We start from the raw sequence: 21840 nt of genomic DNA, 5'->3' as shown, positions 1-21840 counted from the left end.
CTGCTTACATGCTAAGCATAGCATGTAAGCAGTGTCAGGATTGGTCAGACAAAAGCCTCGGGTCTGAGCCGGGTTGGAGAAACCTAAGTGTGCATGTGTGTTTGGTGGGCCTGAGACCACTGGCCAAACACACATGCGCATTTAATGCACTCTCCCCTTCTCCCCCCTCTCACAGCCCAGCACAGCCCAGATCCTTCATCTGAGCCAGCAGATGAAAGATAAAACGATAGTTAAATATCGTTTTATCTTTCATCTCTTGGCTTAACCAGGGGAGCAGCGCTCGTTCGCTATTGGGAAGGAGTCACCCCTGTGTCTATGAATATCTGGAGTCCTCTGTTCCAAGGAATGTTAGGATCAATGTTTCCAGGCATTTGTCATAAATATGACACTGGTGAAGAGGGGGCTGTGTTGCATGCTGGGCAAGGGAGTCTTCTGAGGCATGAGTTATTTAAGAGCTTCGCCACAGCCAATCGCCACCCACCCTCCTGCCACATACCCCTCCCCCGACCTACAAACACTGGGCCTGCTATTGTAACATCCATTCTCTGAATGAATTCCATCATGGAAAGAGTTGACTCACCTCCATTTTTCCTGAACAGTCTGGGAACCTGGGATCTTTGGGAACCTCGCACATATCTCGTCTCCCTCCTGGGAAAGTAGAGAAAGAGTCTGAAAAGAGTGTCAGGGTTAGGTGCCCTACATCATCGCTCCAACACCCCTCCTCTCCAACACCAACTGCCGGTCACCAGGTGGTCTTCTCATGAAACGACTTTTTTTTTTATGTATTTCAGAACGTCAGTTTGACATCTGCCTAGTTGGCCCCACCTTAAATGAGGCTATTAAACTGTTGAAACGGTTGCTTAGTAATTTTATATAAACCTCTTATGGACTACTTTGACTAAACTTAACCACGTTAATGATTGTCGACAATACAAAATAAATTGTTTTAGACATACCAGTATGCAAAAGGTATACTGACATCAAAAGTTAAATCAGCGTTTTAAAAACAAATATATCAGTTCTAAGTACTTAAACATATTCATAAATGCATAAACAGTATATATACATACATAAATAATAGATAGATAGATAGATTTATTTTTTCACTAAACCTGTTAACTTAATACTCCGAGTTCAAGCTCTAACAATTATCCTTAGTTCTTATACATATTATTTGCACGCGTAATTCTTTGTTAACAATGTTAATATATTTAATGATCAAGCAACTTTTGGTGTGTAACTGCCATTAGATCAAATGCCATTTATGTCAATGGCTAATCAGTCCTTTTGTAAGCCGTCTCATTTCACCAGCTGGGATTTAAATTCAGAAGCTTATAATGGAAAAAGCGAAACTACAAGTCCCAGAATTCACAGTGATATTTTCCACGAAGCATTAGCTGAATGTCGCCATCATAGCATAGGGTCAGATTCCAGCTTTGCCTTTATGGTCTATTTCGTAGGATAACTCCCCACATAGTTTGCACAGAAAGGTTGCTCTCACACCTTTCTGGGTAAAGTTCAGACGCGAAACTTTGCTGTTTTTCCCTATATGCGTCGAGTTTTGAGTAAATGTTGGACTCATTTTTCTGACAAGGTCCCAGGTATGCTTAAGTTCTTTCCAGGCCTTATACAAAGTGCACATCCAGACTCAAAAAGGTTTTTTATTGGTTCGCTCGCCATAGCCAGCCAGGCAGGGTGCATGTCAGGTCCTGTCCTACTTAGGGCGACTGTATTTATTTATATATTTTCCGAACGTAACATCTACTTGAAAACGACAAAAACAATACTGAGGCCATAGAGTAACTCTGAAAAAGAACTCTCCTCACTACTCAGGTCAAGTAGTCAATCCCTCAGCAACAGCTTCAATGAGGAGTGAGGCTGAGGTAGCAGGTGGCACTGTAACCACAGAGTTCACTGAGATTCCTTAAGATCTGGGGCCATGTTATAGAAGTGTTCGGGGGGCGCAACTTGCGTTTGTGCCCGCTGTTGTGCACTCTCAGGACACTTTGGTATTAGAGAATGAGGTGCATCCGCTTGTGCACCCCCCTTCCGTAATACAGATAGCGCTGGTGTGGATGTAGTGCCAGAGCTGTCAGTAGAGCGTGGCCCCATGCAAATGAGGGAATCTCTTTACCTCTGCACCCGTGCTGTGTTCCAGATGTGGCCGCAAGAGCACACCTGCCTTTAGGAGGCTCACTAAAAGTGTGCCAGGACAAGATCCCTGTCTGTTAGAGGGCCCTGGCCCCTCGACAGAGAACTTAAAGGGTCTGAATCCTATGAGTCTGAGCTCGTGCCATTTCCCACAGAGATATGTCCGGCTGAAGGGCTTGGCCCAGACTCTGGAAGTTTTCTTCATCACAGTCCGGGATTCCAAGCCTGTTGCTGTAGCAGTGGGTGGCTCTTGCTTCACGCGGTCTGGGGCTCACCTATTCGAGCAGTGAGGGGCGCCCGATACACTCAGAGAAGCCAGAAACGAGCTTGTTCCCTCTATTACCAGGGTGCACATGAACCTTTCTCCATTCGCCGGTGTTCAGGAGGACATTGACTTGTGGTAAAGGACTTACAGTTCAATTGATAAGTAGTTTTTCAGCTTCGTACAAAGAATATGTATTTGTACTTATTTTATTTTTGACTTCTTGTATAGTGCAGACTAAATCCAAAGGTGTATAATTCATACAATGCAGCGGAATTATAGAGGAAAAAACTGGAGAAACAGAACTTCAAGGAGGAGGCGCACACTTGCTAGGGCGACCTTTAAAGACCACAGTATACTCTTAAAAGGCTTGTGAAACAGGACAGGTAAGATAAGTTGCATAAGAAAAGGGCGTTAAACTTCAGTGAAACAAAGGCGCCCTTAAACACCGGGGCACACCATAAAAGGAATGGAAGCCACCTACGGGCTAAGGAAAACAGCGAAAGGTCACTAGGATGTATGTAAATGGTGTAGAATTACAGCGCTGGTTCTGTCAGTGCAGGAAGTGGTTTTAAAGATGGAGAAAGACGGAAGGGCAAATTTAATCTGGGTGCATTCCAGAACATAGGTGAATTTCCAGAGAAAGATGGCGTTAGTGTGGACTTCTTATAAGATGGTACTTCCATAAGAAGAATACAAATACAACGAATGTCCTTTTTAGGCACTGCACTCTTCAGCCACGGGACGCATAATGGTATCCGTGCTCAGCATGCCAAATTAAATACAATTGATTATTCAAATGAAGCAGGACACAGTAAAAAAAGCTATATCTAAATAATAATGTGAAAGAGAAATAGAAATACAATATTTACGTATGCTCTGTTATTTTTTGTGTAGCACTTAAAACCACTCCAAGGTGCTTTAGTTGAAGAAAAGTACTATTGGAGGCTGGGAAACATTACAAAGAGAGATAATTAGGGGCGAACGAATGACACAAGAGGGCATAAGCAGAAGAATGTGATGACATCCTGGAGCAGTTCACACTTCTCAAATCATCTGATGACATCCTGGAGTGGTTTATACTTCTCAAATCATGTGATGACATCCTGGAGTGGTTCATACTTTTAAAATCATGTGATGACATCTAGGGGCAGTTCACACTTCTCAATTCATGTGATGATATCCTGAGGCAGTAAACCATTGTCATATCATGTGACGACATTTGTGGGCAGTTCACACTCCTCAAATCATGTGATGACATTCTGGAGTGGTTTATGTATCTCATATCATATGATGACATACAGGAGCAGTTCACGCTTCTCAAGTCGTGTGATGACATCCTGAGGTGGATCATACTTCATAAATGGTTCTCATTTGGAGGGTGTCTCGCACCTGCAACCATTTTCAACCTCCCTAATATGGCAATGATGTCACGCAGCCTGCAATCCTTCCTCAATCTTCCAGAAATATTTGACATCCATTGACTTCAATATTATCACCCACCACAAAAAACAAACTCCACTCCTGTCAATAGGTCACAATGTATCACTGGTTCAAATCACTGAGAGGGGAATTACTTTGCTCTGTAGTGACCCATTATTTTGCACACACCATTTAATGGAATTGACACTTAAATAGCGGTATAATTAATTGCCAAAACAATAGACATATTTTAACAAGTTGGAAAGCTTGAATTGCTGAGTTGGCCTTGCTACACTCAAAGCTTTGACCCAGTGCTTGTTCACATTTCAATTGCTGTGCTAACCCTAACCTGTATATTAAAAGACTTTGCCTCCTCACTTCTTTCCTCTCGACTAGAACAGTCCTACTATAGTAATGTGTGTGGATCGATCAAAGGAAGGCATTTACTCTGTAAATGATGCTTAAATGCCTAGAGAGGTGATTGCGGGCTTGGGGGACATGTTTAGCACGGTCCTGATCAAGGGAGTAGCCAGAAAATTAAAATAGTCCCCACTTTGAACCAAAGCTCTTATGTCACCAAGCAAGCTAAGCTAGCCATCACGACCCTCCCTAGAAAAGCTTACTTGTCTCTTCCATCAAAGCATCTGTGCATTCATCTTCGCATCCTTCCATCCACTTACTGATAATCACCATTTCACCTTTACATTCTGTAATCAATGCAGTCTTTCATCCAACATTCAGGCTGTCACCATTACATCCATCTGTCAGCCCATCCATATCCAGACCTATCCATCTATCATCAAACCTAGCCATCAAACATATCCATTCTTTCACTCAGTCATCCATCCTTTTAGTTATCCACCCCCTTCCAACCATCCATCCTTTGACTCATCCATCCCTTCACTCTATACATTCACCCATCCTCCCTTTAACTCAACCATCCATCTTTCCACTCATCCATACACCCTTTGATCTATCTATCCACTCACCCATCCTTCAACCCTTTCATTCAGTCAGCTAGCTAGCCTCCCTTTCACTCACCCATCTATTCTTTCACTCACCCATACTGGCATTTATCCTTTCACCCATCCATTCATCCATCCTTTCACTCATCTTTTCCTCCATCCTTTCACTCATTCATCTGTTTACCCTTTCACTCAGTCCATCATCCATCAATTCATCCATTTACTCTTTCACTTATCGATTCATCCTTTCACTCATCCATCCATCCTCTCTCATCACTTTCTTTAATCATCCGTCCATCCATTCACCTTTTCACTCATCCATCCATCCTTCCTTTCACTCATACATCCCTTTACTCATTCATCCATGCATCTATCCATTCACCTTTTCACTCACACGTCCACCCATCCATCATCCATCCATCACCCATCCATTTACCCTTTCCCTACATCCATCCTTTTACTCACTCATCCATCCAATACATTTACTCTTCCATCCTTTCATCTAGCCCTCCATTCTCCCTTTCCCTCATTCATCCATTCTCTCACTCATTTATCCCTACATCCATCTTTTCATCCATACATCCGTTCATGCATTATCCACCCTTTCACTTCATCCACTGATCCACCATCCATTTACCTTTTCACTCATTATCCATCCTTTCACTCACTCATCCATTCAGCCTTTCTCACATCATCCACCATCCACCCACCCTTTCATCCATTCTCCCCTTTCACCCATCCATCCTTTCACTCACTCACCTTCCTACCCCTTTGAGTTATTTATGAGCCAGAAGACAGAAGAGGCCCATCAAAACCCCCACCTGTAACTGATAAAGCGGAGGTCGACGACGCCCGTGGCTTGTCTGCGCCCCACCCCCACCCATGTGTCCTATCAGTTGTCAGCGTTCTTACTGAGAAATGCATTCCTTCTGGCATTGTGGGTATGAGGGAATGATGGCGGCTATTGAGCCAGCCACCAGGGGACATGTATGTACGCCACGCTTCACCCACTCTTCCGCACCCATGGTAGCAAAGGCCCTTGGACGAGCCTGGAGGACCTGCTGCAACTATCAGAGGTGAAAGCGGAGAGACCCTTTCTCTCTGTTTTCTCGTTCTCGGGGTTCCAACCACTGTAAAGGAGGGTGAGGCGAGGGCAGCTTCTACCAGATTCTGTCAGGAAAGACCCGAGAATGTCTTTTGGCAAGAGTTGGGTTTAGTTTACAAGAACAGCATGCAATGCCCGGTCACGCAGTACTTAGCCAGCTAGGGCCGAATGTCTACTCTTGGTTTCTTACCTTTATTTACCCGGAGGCAGTAGCTGTCCTGCTGGCACTGCCCTACAGATCGGACTTTGTTGGTCATGCTTCTCAGGAATGAAGGATAAGGCGAAGACAGATGAAGGGGGGGGGGGGGGGGGCTGGGCACTACTTGCAGCTTCACACCCTGTCCTATTTTGTACGATAACTCATTGCTTTAGAGGGTGGGCATTATTGATGCCAGCTCGTAAACCAGTCACATTTTCTCCAAGCAATGGTGCCGTTATTCAAGTGGCAGGATGCAGTTCAGTCAGTGTTACGCCCCCAAAAATGGCGGGTATAGTCAAGACGGTGTCCTTTGAGTACTTCAAATGACCACAGGGTGAAATAACAGGTTCCCTTTTCCCTCTCGTTACACCTTATACCACATTTCCTTCATTCGCCACCACCTCACTCACTCGTTTCTTTGTCCCACAGAGCTTAGAAGCAGCCCTTCGGTGGGTAAGCACTGTACACAAAGGACAAACGACATCACATCGGTTCCCTCATTTCCTCTCACGAAACCCTTCCTACCCTACCTTTCCTCTTCCACTTTGACATGACAGAGGCCCCTAACATCCAATATAATTAATTTAGACATTAACATAGCCTCCGCCAAGCCATCAGTAATGCTTCACAGACCACCTCACAGCTCCCAAGTCTCAAGAGACCTCAGATAATCCTTAACAGAACTGCATTTAATTACCATATACCCCAGGTCAGGAAGAAGCTCTATAGCTCCAGTGTCTTCACCACAATACCCACCACAGTCTAGCACCCACTTCCCTGAGACATGACAGGGTCCCAAACCTTACAAAACACCAAGGGCCAGATGTATCAATTTTCCCAATAGCGATTACCTAATTGTCATTTTTTGTGAATCGCAATTAGGTAATCGCTATTTGAATGTATAAAACTCCAGGAGTTTCATTTAGCGATTCCCAACGGCTCGCACATCCATCTACCTCTTTAATATTCATGAGGTAGGTTGCAATTTGCGATCCATTGTGAACAGCTACAATCACAGGGACGGAGGCCTGCTGGGCTCAGCACACCACCATGTCTGTGATTGCTTTTAAATAAAGCAACCTTTTTTTTTTTAAATGCAGCCTGTTTTCCCTAAAGGAAAACGGGATGCATTTAAAAAAGAAAAATGAAAAGGTTTCTTTTAATTTTTTAAGAGTAGGCAGTGGTCCGTAGTCGCATACATTCACAATTGGGACCCCTTCCTATTTGTGAATGGGTTACCAGCTACTTGAAGTAGTGGTAAAACGCAAATGTTTTGCGACCACATTTCAGTCACAAAACATTCCTACATACCTCTGCAATTCGGTTTTAGAAAGGGACACCCTTGACACGCCCCTTCCTAATACCGAATCGGTATGTAGTTGCAATTCCAATTTGCGATTCGGTAACAAGTTACCAAATCACAAATTGGGATTCATACATACCAAAATGCATTTTTGCAATCGCAAAGGGCCAATTGGGCTGTTTGCGATCACAAAAACTGCATGATACAGCTGTCCCCAAGAGCCTTATAAAAGAGACCTCTCTAGCGCTAGAACCCTGACTCTACAGTTGTTCCCAACCTTTTGACTTCTGTGGATCCCACTTAATCATAACTGGACCCCGGGAACCCCCAGTGAATAATTATTGGAACCCATGGACCCCCCATTGAGTTATTACTGAAAGCTGGAGACCTATTCTGTTAATATTATTTCATTTTCTCAGCAGTCACAGATCCCCTGAGAATCCCCTGAGTCCCCAGGGGTCCCCGGACCACAGGTTGGGAACCACTACACACACGATAGCTTCTGTTTCCCATTTCATTCTCTTGACTTCTAGCTAAATAGCAAAGGTTAGGCCAACTTCAAACTACATTCCTTCCCTCGCAAATTTTTCCTGCATGAGAAGTAATTAAAGAGCAATTTCTTTAGAAAATGTCTCTCTTTGGAAATTGCTGAGCTATAAACTCATAGATTGCTTTTTCCACGATAATACACTCCACCCAACCATCTCCGATAGACGTTAGCTGCCTTATTCACTACCACAAGTCAACATGGGAGGGGAAAATGTCTTGTTTGCCTTCTAGGTTCCTAGGAAACAGACAACCCTTGCTACTCAGCCCATCCCCACAATACCCTGCATACCTCACCTACCTTTGCACAACTCACTTCCAGGCTGAAACTTTCCATCACGCCTGTTTGGCCTTATTTAATTTCTTGAATCTCCACACTTTGTTTTCACAGGACCCTTGAAAATCCCATGGCATTCTGCACATGTGATTTACTCCTTGTATTTTCAGGGCTTCAAGCCTTCCAAATGTTACCCCAGATATTTGCTATCAATGAACGCTTTCTCATACCTGGCAGTATGAAGGGTAGGTGTTTTCACACATCAATACTTGGAAACTCAAAGGACATTTTTAGCAGGGGTAGGCGTAACTGGTGAATGCCTTTAGCATAATTACTTGTATTTACTGCAAAATTTCTTATAATTATGCAAAATTATGTGAGCGGCGTAATCTGGTATTTAGCTCTATTTTCTTAGTACAAATGCACCCTTGTGTCCAAAATGGATCCAAGGATGCATTCTGTGCTAAGAAAATAGTACTATATGCTGCAGGACACACACAGAAATAGCCAGCAGCCCCTCACTGTTTCTTAATTTGTTGTTCTTGGGCTCCTGCAGTAAGATTTTTGACCGAAATTACTCTTAATTTCTCATACTGGCGTAATTTTGGTAATAATGCTCCACAAGAGTAATGCGTAGTTACTGAAATTACTCCTATTGCTTCCCTGTAATTAAAATTTCTTCCAGTCCTAGTTTTTAGAGCAATAAGAGAGGCTCCCATTGGACCACTTAATGAGAATGAAAGGATTGCTATTTTAGGAGGGCTACCTAAATAAACTACAGAAATGCATGCATTTTAGAGAAATGTTGTATCTACCAAATATCATTCCAAAACACTGCTATTGCTTAGTGTTCTCACTGCCTTTCTACTGCTTAGTCACACTTCCACCAATTAGGTCAATCCCACTCCTTCTCAGAAGTATGCTCTCAAAGCCAGCACGTGCTCAATCTCTTTCAATATAGGAATAGGCCTTTTCATGGTGGGGGTTGATTGCAGACGTATACTATCCGACAAGGGGTCTATTACTGAATAGTACAGCTCACTTGAAAAACTGCATCTTCTTCAAATAATCCCAACCCCAGACAAAGCCCTACATAGTTTTTATAATATTTGCTTCTTTTCCTGTGCAGCCTCTATTCCCCACAGATCCACCTCGTCAGACAAAAGATCTAGGATTCTTCTTCACAAATTAATCTGGAGGCATGGTGTTGTGTGGAGAGTAGAGTCAACCCTGAATTCAGGGCACTGCAGACAGCTGCCCTACGGACACATATTGTAGCTCTTTTACAATGCTTTCCTGTCTGTTGATGAGGCCACAAAGCACTATCTGGTTCATAAGGAAACTCTATTGTGCATGTGTAAAAAAGGGTGTTGATATAGGTTCCATGTATTAGTAATGAGGTCCATTGAGGTGCATCAGGACCAGAGATATCTCCAGATTTGGTGCAGAGCACATAGCTCCAAAAAAGGGAGAGACAGGGCCCCACAATGATGTCGAAGGAAGGAAGAGAACGCTGTTCTGTCGAAAAGATCTGAGACTGAGTGCCAAATTAATGGCACAGTACTCATTTATATGAATTTGAAGAAATAGTGGAACACACAAAGTGATCATCTTTGGACAATAGAGAATATGTGTTGGGAGAATATAAAATCGTCCTGAGGAAGGTGTTGGAAGGACTGTGAAAGACCACCGAAACACATTGACACAAGCTGGATTGCTGAACCCATTGGAACTGGCCAAAATAGATGAGAAATTGGGTGCACAGATCAATTGGTCATTGTATACCTAAATTGGGACAGAAAGAGACGATAGACTAGGGAGAGTGTCTTGTGTTTTGTCTCCTAATTTCTATGTCTTAGACAAGAGATTGTGCAGAGTACCTCTGAGGGTCCGGCTAGATTTTTAATCTTAGTTTTATACTTTTATTGTGTATGGAATTATTCATTAAATATTAATTTTTAATGTTCACTTATTAAGATTGATCATTGGAGTGAATGCATGTATGAGAAGAGAATTGAGTGGGGGATAGTATCATATTTTCCCCAGGGGGTTATTTTTCTTAATCGCAGTGCACATAGCACCATCCTATGCTGGATCCTATGCGGAGAATGGAATACAATAGGACTGTGAAGGATGAGGGTGCAGACTGCACATATATACCAGTATGAGGTATTATGAATGTCATTTGATTTTTGATTTTGAGAAGAACCAGGCCTTTATTGCTTTCCTGAATTCTGGAATAGCTGTTGGTTACCTGTATTCCCCTAGGGGGTGTGTTCCCAGACTAGAGTGAAAGCCTGGGAAGCAAAGTGGCAACTTGTATGTGGTGGGAATCAACTCAAAAGTGAAAGACTCCCAAGCCCTGGACTCACTGATAAGCTACTGAGTGTGAGTAGTGGTGGACGTGGGTACATTGACAATGCTGAGGTTGTGGTGCGCTCTGTGTGTGAGAAACAGGGTATCAATATGCTCTGAAAAGGGTTTTAGAAAGGTTCGGGTGTGTTGTTTGGGGGTGCAGTGTGTGCACAATGTGGTGCATGTTCCTAGTGCATAGTGTCTCAACAATGCTGAATATTCTTGATATGGCTTGAATTACTAGATAACTCAATGAAACTGGGTGACCCATTACAAATCCTGGGCCTTCTCTGAACAAACTACAGTGGCTCTGTACTGTAGTCCAGCTGGAATTAACAAATCAAAACCTTCATTCATATGGTGGGGTATGCCCTGCATGCAGGGGATCACTCAGGTTTGTTGGGTGGGGCAGCTAGAGGACAGCTGCTTGGATGGGTTTGGACACTGCCACCAGAAGAGGGAACACCAGGGTTCATTAGCCTGTGCTATGTTCTAGAAATGGCCCTGCACTTCAGATCACAACAGCAGGGGAGCAGACAATTAATGGCTAAAAGGAAAACTTGGAAACCAAGGCCTTGAAGTGACATTATGATTTCAGTTATCAGATGGACATGTTTTGCTGGACCTTCTGAAGAAAGTTTAGGGTGAGGGTTCTTAAATCCAGACAATATCCTGGATGATTTATGCAGTTTGCCAGTTATATTGCAGTGTGTCACTGCCACTTTTATCTTTTTGCCTTGTTAGACCTGACAGCCTTAGGGTGGTCTTCCCCCCAACTTTTTGTGTGTTGCCCGCAATTTTCTGACTTCATTTTTGCTCGTTTTAGGGTTCTGTGCACTTTACCATTGCTAACCAGTTCTAAGTGCCTGTACTCTCTCCCTTAAATCATGGTAACATTGGCATAAACCCAATCAGCATATTTAACTTACCTATAAATCCCAAGAAAAGTGCACTACAAGAGCCAAGTGCATGTAAATGAAATGCTATATGTGGGCCTGCAGCACCGATTGTGCCACCCACTTAAGTAGCCCTCTAACAATGTCTCAGACCTGCCATTGCAGAGCCTGTGTGAAGTTTTGCATTGCCATGTCAACGTGGCAAGCTAAACCTTTTGCCGGGTCTTAAACTTCCCTTTTTATAAATATAAGTCATCTGTAAGGTACGTTCTATATGACGCATAGGGCAGGGTCCAATGTTTTTTAAAGGAAGGACATGCATGTCTGGGGTGGGTGACGGCTGCGCTCTGTGCATTCCCTCCAGACAGACACACACAAAGGGAGCTTAAATGTGCATGATGTGTAATTCACTTCCTGATGGCCCATCACCAGGCTGATGGGTCTTCATGGGCTGGATGGGAGGGAGGAACTAATGTTTGCACCTGAAAGGGCTGTGCCTGTCCTCACACACAAAGCTGCATACCCCCCTGTAGTGAGTCTGGAGCCATGGGCAGGAAGGGCAGGGCCCTTGTGCTCTTCAAAGATTTTCTTTCAAGTCTCCCCCACTTCAAAGGCACAACTGGGTATAAGTACTGGACCCCTGACACCACCAACTGATTGAAGACTGCCAGGAAAAAACCTGCGGTGCTGCTGAATCCCTGCTTTGCTGGACTCCTGCCTGGCTGAGCTGCCCTGCTGGTCCCTGCCTGGGTGAGAAGGACTAGACCTGTATTACTTGAAAACAGCGTGACTCCAAGGGCTTTCTGGCTTGCCTCCTGTTTTCTTCAGTCTCAGGGACATAAACACCTTCCAACAATCCTGCTACAACCGTGAGTCCTGCCCTGCGAAGTAATGCCAAACCAGTCCTGGGCCCTTGAAAGTGGGTTTTTCTGGCTACTCCTGCAAGGAACCTATGCGCCATCGGGACTGACACACCCCCTTCACTGTCGCTGCTTTACTACTGCATCCCTGCTGCTGCACTGCAAGGACTGGGGCCATTTCATTGTTGTCGATGATAACAAGCCGCTGCTGCGAGAATTGGAGGATCGCATCGCCCACTATGAGACACATCGCCTTGTCTGCGTGGCCAGGAATTGATGCATCACCTTCATCCCCCAGATCGATGCCAATGCATGGCTTCACTGCTTTCTTCAGCACAGACCCAGAATCGACACATCAACATCATTACTCCAATTAGAAGCAACGCATCTCAAGGACCAAGGTACTCATGCACAGGGGGCCCTGTGTGGGTCTTTTAACCAGTCTGTGCTCCATCACGGCTGGCCTGTACTTGTGACTATGGCCATGTCTAGCGCTTCCAGGTAGCCCAGGTTGAAACTTCCTGCTTCTAAGCACTACAGTTTTATTCTTAAACAATTCATATCTCGACTTCTACTAATTGGATTTTTGTCATTTTGGCATGTTGTGTTCATAAAAATATAGTTTATTTCTCTAAATTAATGAGGAGTGTTTTTTTGGTCTCTTAACTGGGTTGCTGCTTGTGTGTTGCACACATACATTACACATTGCCTCTAAAGTTAAGTCTGACTGCTCTGTGCCACTCTACCAGAGGCTGAGCACAAGACAATTTAGGGTGTTTTGTGACTTACGCTGTCTAGGATTGTGGTCCCTAATGTGACAGGGAGCATATCTCTGCCAACTAGAGGCCCAATTTCTAACATGACAAACTGTTATTGGTACTGTTGTCTGTGAGTCAAAGTTCTGGTTAGCAATGGCTCTACAGGATGGGATTCGGGTGCAGAGAGTTTGTGACCCAGTTGTCAGCTCAGTATCACTGGGCAGAATGTGCCAATGATGCATTCAGGTCACTGGAGATACCTGCGTCATGATGCCACTACTCATGGTTGGCAGATTGCATTGAATTGCCTATTGTGAGCTGTTAGATACATTAAGTAGCCAAAAGGAAAACATAATTTTGCTTGGTGCTCCGAAAAACCTTGCATTGGCTCTTGCTTTTACTGAATCCAACTAATATAACATTCCATCTTGGACAGGGAAGAGTTATTTGGTTGTCAGACGGCATGTGCAAGGGAGATCGCCAGGAAACAATTGAGTGATGGATTAGACAGCGGAGTGCTAAAGGTAAGAGTGGAAAAGTTCAGCTTAAGAAGACAAGGCTAATGGAAGAAAAAGAGAGGCGCAGAGAAGAGAGAAAGAAAGTTGGTTGTAACATGGCAGGGATGAGAGGTGTGGGGTAGTGGATCAGCGGACTTGGATAAAGACAGCACGCATACATGGGAATGGGGGTGCATGGTGATATCCATAAGGAAGGAAAAAGTCAAAGGATAAAAAAAATAATTTTCAATTATTAAGGAACACCCTCTATATCCTGTGCAATATCAGTTCTAGGACCCCTCCAAATAGTTATACCCGAAGCTCCTCAAAACTCTCTGACAGCCTTGGGGGTGGAAGCTGTTGTGGGACAGCTGAGAACTAGAACAAGGCATTGACACCAACAGGTGACTTTCCACCCACTACACAGCATAGCTCTATGAAGTAGACAGACTCCATTATCACTCAAACCAGGGGCAGCTTTAATGGTGTTTTTTTATTTTAAACATAATGAGCTTTGCACTTGGTAAAGTTAAAAAAATATTGCAAAGAATCATGTAGTTTGCAATTGTGCACACCCAATGTATTTTTATGAAATATCTGGTGTTTTGCAGTCCTTCACTGTTCCTAGAAGAATTTATTTTGAAGTGACTCTCCTGTGCTAGGATGACCAGCATCTCAGAATCAATAAGCATAGACATCCACCCACATAGAAAAAAGACTTAGGGGGTCATTATGACCCTGGCGGAAGGCGGAGAACCGGCGGTAAGACCGCCAACAGGCTGGCGGTCTTTTTTTTTGTATTATGACCATGGCGGTTACCGCCATGGTCATCCGCCGGTTCTCCGTTCCACCCGCCAGGGCGGAGACGACCGCTGGGCTGGAGACCAGGGTCTCCAGCCCGGCGGCCGTCACTATACCACCGCCGGTATTTTGACCCAGCTTACCGCCATGGATTTCATGCGGTTTGAAACCACCATGATATCCATGGCGGTAAGCACTATCAGTGCCAGGGAATTCCTTCCCTGGCACTGATAGAGGTCTCCCCCACCCCTACTCCTTCCCCTACCCCCCCCCACACCCCTGCCACCCCCCAAAGGAGGCAGGACCCCCTCCCCACCCCGACCCCCAACATAACAACACTCATACACACACGACATGCACGGAGGCACCACCAACACACATACACGCACACACATGCACACACAGTCAGACACGCACATCCACATTCAAACATACACCCACTCATTCCCATACACACAACACCCCGCAAGCATACACGCACTCACACACCCCCCTCTACATACACACACCCCCACACACGCACACAACACCCCCACCCCCCTCCCCTCATGGACGATCGACTTACCTGGTCCGATGATCCTCCGGGAGGGGACGGGAGCCATGGGGGCTGCTCCGCCGACACCACACTGCCAACAGAACACCGCCACGCCGAATGACAGGACGTGATTCGCTGGGCGGGGTTCTGTTGGCATGGCGGTGGCAGTGGAGGTGGAGCAACCTCCACTTCCCCGCCGCCCGCCAGTATGGCTGTTGGCGGCTCTCCGTCCGTAAAAGGACAGAGAGCTGCCAACGGTCATAATAGGCCGAGTGACAAACCGCCACCACTGGCGGTCTTCCGCACGGCGGTCCCTCGCCGGTCTTGAAAAAAGACCGCTGAGGTCAAAATGACCCCCATAATGTTTGGCACGATCATACCAGCTGAAGGACTACACTGGGTACTTAAAGTAGGACCTAGTTACCAGGGGAGGCTGCTCTGAAAGAGGGGTACGTCCCATAGCATGGTGTAACATCTCATAATGCCCAGTAATGGCCTTTTTATGGTATAATTTGTTCTTTGTGGTGCCCAAGGAGGGTAAGGGGCACCATCAACCATTGATGTATGTGTTGTGGGAGGTTGCAGAGTCTGCAGAAGCCCCTCTGGGACACTTTATAAAAAAATTACACTAACTCTCCTGAGTTATGAAATTCATGACCCCAGGAGAGGTTCTGCAATATATTCAAGCACTCCTAGAGCTGAAACATTTCTTCTTGGGCTTGGGAGCGGGGTACTCTTAGTGGTTGGTTCTGTTGCTGCATTATGTGGCCTGTAGAATATAAAGAAAGACTGCTGGACATAGACCTTCTTAGAGGATTTCCCTGAAAATGTACTGCAGTGGGAAAGTGCATGTGACCTTCCGACACATGCCAGGAAAGGGTGCTTACATGACTGGTTCAGGTGCTGTACCTAGTCGTGTCCTTAAAAAGGTACACCACATACCTGGGGTGGGTACATCCCTGGCTACTAGTGGAACATTGCACTGAGTGTGCCACCCACTAGAATAGCCTGTCAAGCAAGTATCCAACCTGACAGTGCAGATCTGTGGATGCACTGTTGCACCTGTGCTTATGTTGGCACATCTAACTCCGTAACCTAATCTGAGTGGGCCCTCCACTACTCCTAGAGCACCCCCTGAAGGGAGGGGCAGATGGTAGATGAAAGGATGGTCAGGTGTCCCCTGCTCCGGCAGTGAAAATTTCCCACATGGGTTTTCCCTACCTAGGGATTCAGCTCTTCGCATAGGTCTTGCTGGCTCTCCATCCAGTGGCACTAGGGCCCTGGGCACTTACCCACTGTAAGTACATTGTGAAAGTGCATGCGTCTTTCCTACATATGCTAGGAAGTGGTGCTGGCCAGTGAGTGTGTGCATGCCCACTATTGTTTCAAACATATGCTGAGCCTATCATTGCAGGTCTGTGTGTGCACATATGCACCTATGGTGTTCTTAAAAATGTGCCCAGCCTGTCAGAGCAGGCCTGAGTTTGCACACTTGTACCCATGTTGATCCTAAACATGTGTCCAGCCTCTCATAGCAGGCCTGTGTGTGCGCACTTGCTACTATGGTGTCCTTAAACATGAGTTCAGGCTGTCATAGCAGCCCTGTGTGTGCGCCTTTGCATCTATGGTGTTCTTAATCATGAGTCCAGCCTCTCATAGCAGGCCGGTGTGTGCGCATTTGCACATATGGTGTTCTTAAACATGTGTCCAGCCTGCCATTGCAGGCTTGTGTGTTTGCAAGGGCATGTATCACAAGGGAGTCAAGAATACCCATGTGTGTTTTCACTACCTATGAGAGTTACTCTGACCATAGGTTAATATGAGGGAAGTTTACAGATACTCCTAACTGCAATATTGGAATGCAGCAGAGCATCCTCATATTGATTCCTATCATTGGATTAGCCTTGACACACCCCTTCCTATGGTAAAGGTGGTTTTGTCAATAATAACTTAGAAATGCCACTTCTAGAAAGTGGGCACTTCTATGCTCTAAAACGCTTTATGTGCCTTTTAATTTGACTAGTCCATAACGGAAGCTGGGGAAGTACATCCCTGCATTCCCCAGTGACAGGTATAAACCTTGGGCATTCAACTGGAAGGACAGACCTCTTCCATTTGAAGGCCTGGCTGGATAGACTGTAGGGAGATGTTTTGACACTTGGACTCTGGGAGCCAGATCATGGCCCAGCTAAAGATTAAGATCTGTATTCCACGACCCCATGGCAGACAGGACTGCAATTTAGGGGACACATCTGTGGTTCAAAGGGGAATCCTCTGAACCACCATGAACTTCAAAAGCACACTACAGTACAATTACTGGTGCCACATTGAAGCAAAATAGAGATATGCTTGTGGGGATGCAGGACCGGAGATACTGGACTGCATGGTGCACTCTGCCAGAGGAATTGTGGCTAGCCTGGGCTGACTGCCTACTGCTATGTGGCACTCCGAAGTGTGCTCTCCAAGGACTTGTTGCCTTGCCCCCTGTTCTCTGGTGGAGGTCTCAGTGAAATCAAAGACCTCCCACGAGGAACTCACACCTTCTACCTGCGACCCAGAGAGTGGTGCCCTCTTAAGTGCCCATGTTGCCTGCTGGATCCCACCTGGTAGCAGCAGTATAAGCATGAAACCAAGTATTGTGCCTGGAGACCAGATAGCTTGGTGTGGAGCCTCAATTAAACTAACTGCGTTCAAGAAGTGTGGCCCTACAATCAGCTTGTTGGTGGTGAGTGGACTCACCAGTTGCGGGATCCAGTGTGGCCAGCTTCATCGATCATGCCGCATTTCTCTCGTGTGATATGCTGACTACATACTCAATGCATGCGGTGTCCAATTCACAGTTTGTGACCCTCGGAGATGAGGCATACCCGTAGCAGTGCTGCATTGTACCTCGTGTGGCACTGCTGAATTTGCGCCTGTGTGTGTGAGTGGAATTGTCTGGTACCACTTAAGTCATTGTGCACCAGACGTTGCGCCTCATTTCCAGGTAGGTACGGAATTGGTAACTCTTTGTTTGTGTGATCGGAATTTTCCGGTGCGACTCAAGTTACTGCACACCAGACGTTGTGCTTCATTTCCATGGAGGTACGGAATTGGTAACTCTTTATTTGTGTGATGGGAATTATCTGGTGTGAGTCAACTCGTCCTGCACCTGATGTTATACCTCATTTCCAAGGAGGTGCTGAATTTGCTGCTCTGCACTCTGTGTGATCAGACCTGTCTGGTGCAATGCCTATCATTATGTACCCGATACTAAGCCTTCTTTCCAGGGAAGCGTGGGGGAGCGACTTTGTGTTCTGGAGTGCCTGGATTACATAGGAGCGTCTTTGTTCAAAGTGTTTCCTTTGTGCGCCTCCTCCTTCTGAGAGGCTTCCCTGCTTCATCTCTCACTCATTGATTGCTCATTTTGATGCCCTCAATGCAGCGGACCAACTACCATCTCCTCATCCAGCCCTGGCAACTCCTTGTTACCAGGTCATATTGACGGAATAGGCCTGGGTGGTGTGACTAAGTGAGTGGGCTACAGAATTCTTCTGAGAGCTGTCGGAAGCAGGTCCCAGGATGGGTGACCTCCCGCTTGCGCATCATACAGCTAGGCAGGTGCCTGAAGGCATGGTGGGGCGTCCTTTGATTGAACTTCTCGATGGATGGCCAAACCTCCATTTATTGACTGCTGCCTGACACTGTCTATTATCTATCCCTCCACCTTCTTCCCCGGGACCCTGAATAAGTGTGACTCCAGTCACGACCAGCCTAGTGTTCAGGGGTGAGTGGAAGGTTTCCTTCAACTCCAGTCTCTGGGGTAGCATAGTAGGGGTTGGCTGAAAGGTGGAACAGGGTTTTGGGCCATGGGGTCTGCGAGTACAATATCTACTGACCTGCCGGATATCATTGAACCATATTAGGGTGCTGTGTGTGTGAGTGTGTGCCATACAAACCTACCTGATATCCATAGCACTGGGTATTGGTGCTGAGTTACTGCGTGGGAGTGACTACCGGCGATTGAACAAAACTGCATGGCGGTGTTGCCCTACACATTGATTCTTGCCAAGAGTGTATTATGTTTGACATTGCTTTTACCCGTGTGGCCACCAGCCCATGAGGCTCTTTAAACTGCTATAATTACCAATTTGTACACATCGCTATCATTGTGAACTAGGGTGTACTCTTTAACTGTGTGGGAATGAATTATAATAATTGCTCAGGTGGGTCTTGTGCTGACAACGTTTTGCACCGCCTGGGGTGCTGGGTGGTAAAGTAGGATCTTTCCTAAAGTGTACATATTACTAATGTCATTTTAATTCATTTGGACCTAGCACTGTTAGTGATATTTTCAAATGTGATTTATGCTCAGAAATACATGATGTTTATAATGTGTTAACTAATGTGTGTTGAATGCAAACGTTTTTTTACATACACCTCGTTTGAAGTCTCTTTTGTGACGCTCAGTGTATTTGTTGTGGGAGAGTGCTGCGTCGTTGCTTTTCACATTACCCCTGTAATAAGCTTGACTGCTCAGTGCCAAGCTACCCAAGGGTGAGTACAGGTTAAACAGTGAGTGTAATTATTGTATTTTGATAGAGTTATAGATTTCATTGTTTGGTATAATGAATGCTAAAATGTGACTACTGTTGGTATTAATCTAGTGACCCTTGAATGAAGTCTACATGCCTTCCTTGTAAATTGATGTGGGGACCCCTTGACAAAGCCAGTACGTCTGGCTTATGTAAAACAACACCCATTTCTATTGTGATGTTGATTCTGATATAGGTCAGGGTATTGTGATTATCGGGTTCAGAGCACACTAGGGGTGAAATTTGATTTGAGAGCATCACCAGACATCCATATTTGTAATTTAACATTTAGGCCCTCATTATGAACATGGCGGTCTGGGCCCCCATGACAGCCATATAATATACGTGGCAGAACTGCCACTTTTGTAACTCCGCCACCACCAGGCTTCCGCCAACAGGCAGCCTGGCGGATGGTGGAGTTACATATCCGACAGGTTCCACCAGCCTTTCCCTGGCGGTTCACCCCTCCAGGGAAAGGCTGACGGAATGGGTGTCTAGGGGCTCCCATGCACAGCCATGTTGCGCAAATGCGCGATGGGTGCTGCTGCACCCGCCGCACTGCTACATTGCCGCCGGCTCCATTTGGAGCCAGTGTCAATGTTCAGGTCCTGCATTCAGCTGGGCCGGCTGGCGAAAACACTGTTTCTGCCCACCGGCCCAGCTGAATGATCTTTATGTGGCCGGGGGGGGGGAGGGTTCTACATGCTGACGGTCTTTTGCTGACTGCCAGCGCCGCCGAGTTCATAATGAGGGTCATAGTATTTAGTAATGTGTATAATAAATATATTCTCCTTTTTACAGGAAAGAGCAGTGACTGGATAATATTTCCTGTGGGATCAGAAAAGCATTAAAAAAAGGTTGGGTGATATCCATTGGGACTGGCCGCCCCTGGTGGCACTGTTATGTTTTAACTGACATTTTCAGTTAACTATAATGTCACCATAACCTTTGTTTTTTAAGTGAATATATATTTATATCTTTATCTTGTATGGGAATAAAACATAACTTGTCCCATGGGTGAGAGGTTTCCCAAGTGCTGATTCACTCATCATTAAACACTGCTGAGGTGTGTGAACGAGAAGAGGAAGCACAGGAGGCGATTCCGAGCAAGTGAACTTTTGTCCCTAGTTTGATGAGAGAGCTGGTGTAAACCTGAGACTGCACAACATTGTGATTAATGTGCTCGCTCACCCGACCCTTTCTCAAAAACCGGGACAAGTATTATTTTTAACAAAATATTTCAGGGCACTGGTAAAAACTAAGACTTTCCAAGCAAATCAAACACACCTGGTCAACCTATCCTATGTCTTGGAAAAGGCGCCAGGCATCAGTTTTTCAGGGAGGGGTAAGATGCTAGTCTGGTCTTTCATCGACTCTTAACGATCTTTTGTGTCTTCTTGGGAAAACATTTGCAACGATATGAAAAGTAGGAGAAAACCGGGAAACTTGAAAATTTTAAGGATGATTTGGAATTTCAGCCTTGAGAGTCAATTTATTTGACTCAAATTCAATTGTACTAATAACAGAATTATGGGCCACATGTACGAAGCATTTTGCACATTGCAATTTGGGATGTACAGACCCATTTTTGCGATTCAGTAATTCATTTACCAAATCACAAAAAGGGTTTGCGAGTCGCAATTAGGAAGGGGTGTTTCCTTCCTCATTGCGAGTCGCAGTCCCATGTATGATTGTTTTGTGACCGCGAATGCGGTTGCAAAACAATCACAGTTAGCACCAGTTTCAAACTGGTGCTAACCCATTCGCAAATGGGATTTGTTAATGGCAGTGAAAACATTTTTTCAGAGCAGGCAGTGGTCCTAGGGACCACTGCCTGCTCTGAAAAAATGAAAAGAAAACTTTTTTTTTTTGTTTGTAATGCATCGCGTTTTCCTTTAAGGAAAACAGGCTGCATTTAAAAAAAAAAAAAAGAAACTGCTTTATTTAAAAGCAGTCACAGACATGGTTGTCTGCTGTCTCCATTGCGAATCACAAACAGTGTCATTGACACTGTTGTACATAAGGTTTTGCAACTCACAAATTGCGAGTCACTCTGACTCGCAATATGCGAGCCATAAAAACCTGTATTTCGTACATGTGGCCCTTTATATCTTAAAAGTTCTGGCAACGCTGTCAAAACAGAGCTGGGCTAATTCTGCTGCTCCTTGTGCGCGTATTTCCACTATTCACAAAACAGGTGTAGTAGTATGCTTGATGAAGAGGCACATCAGGTGCAAGATTCGAGGTGCACCGTTCACCTGCCTGTGACTTTTAGGCTGACTTTTACCCTGTTGCAAAATTGTATAAAGCACATTATTGCACACAACGAGAAGG

General features: G+C 45.3%; 1 protein-coding gene across 1 annotated transcript in view; it reads right to left on the bottom strand.

Moving 5' to 3' along the window:
- Positions 1-21840, bottom strand: part of MGAT5B (alpha-1,6-mannosylglycoprotein 6-beta-N-acetylglucosaminyltransferase B) — a 676434-nt gene that overhangs the window by 297104 nt on the left and 357490 nt on the right. The window contains exon 5 of the mRNA XM_069200246.1: positions 581-648. Within this exon, the coding sequence (XP_069056347.1) occupies positions 581-648 (68 nt within the window). The remainder of the gene's footprint in view (positions 1-580; positions 649-21840) is intronic.

The sequence above is a fragment of the Pleurodeles waltl genome, chromosome 7, assembly GCF_031143425.1.
Source record: "Pleurodeles waltl isolate 20211129_DDA chromosome 7, aPleWal1.hap1.20221129, whole genome shotgun sequence".
NCBI classification, from domain to species: Eukaryota; Metazoa; Chordata; class Amphibia; order Caudata; family Salamandridae; genus Pleurodeles; species Pleurodeles waltl.
The sequence above is the reverse complement of the archived record's forward strand: the minus strand, read 5'-3'. Positions and strand labels throughout refer to the sequence as shown.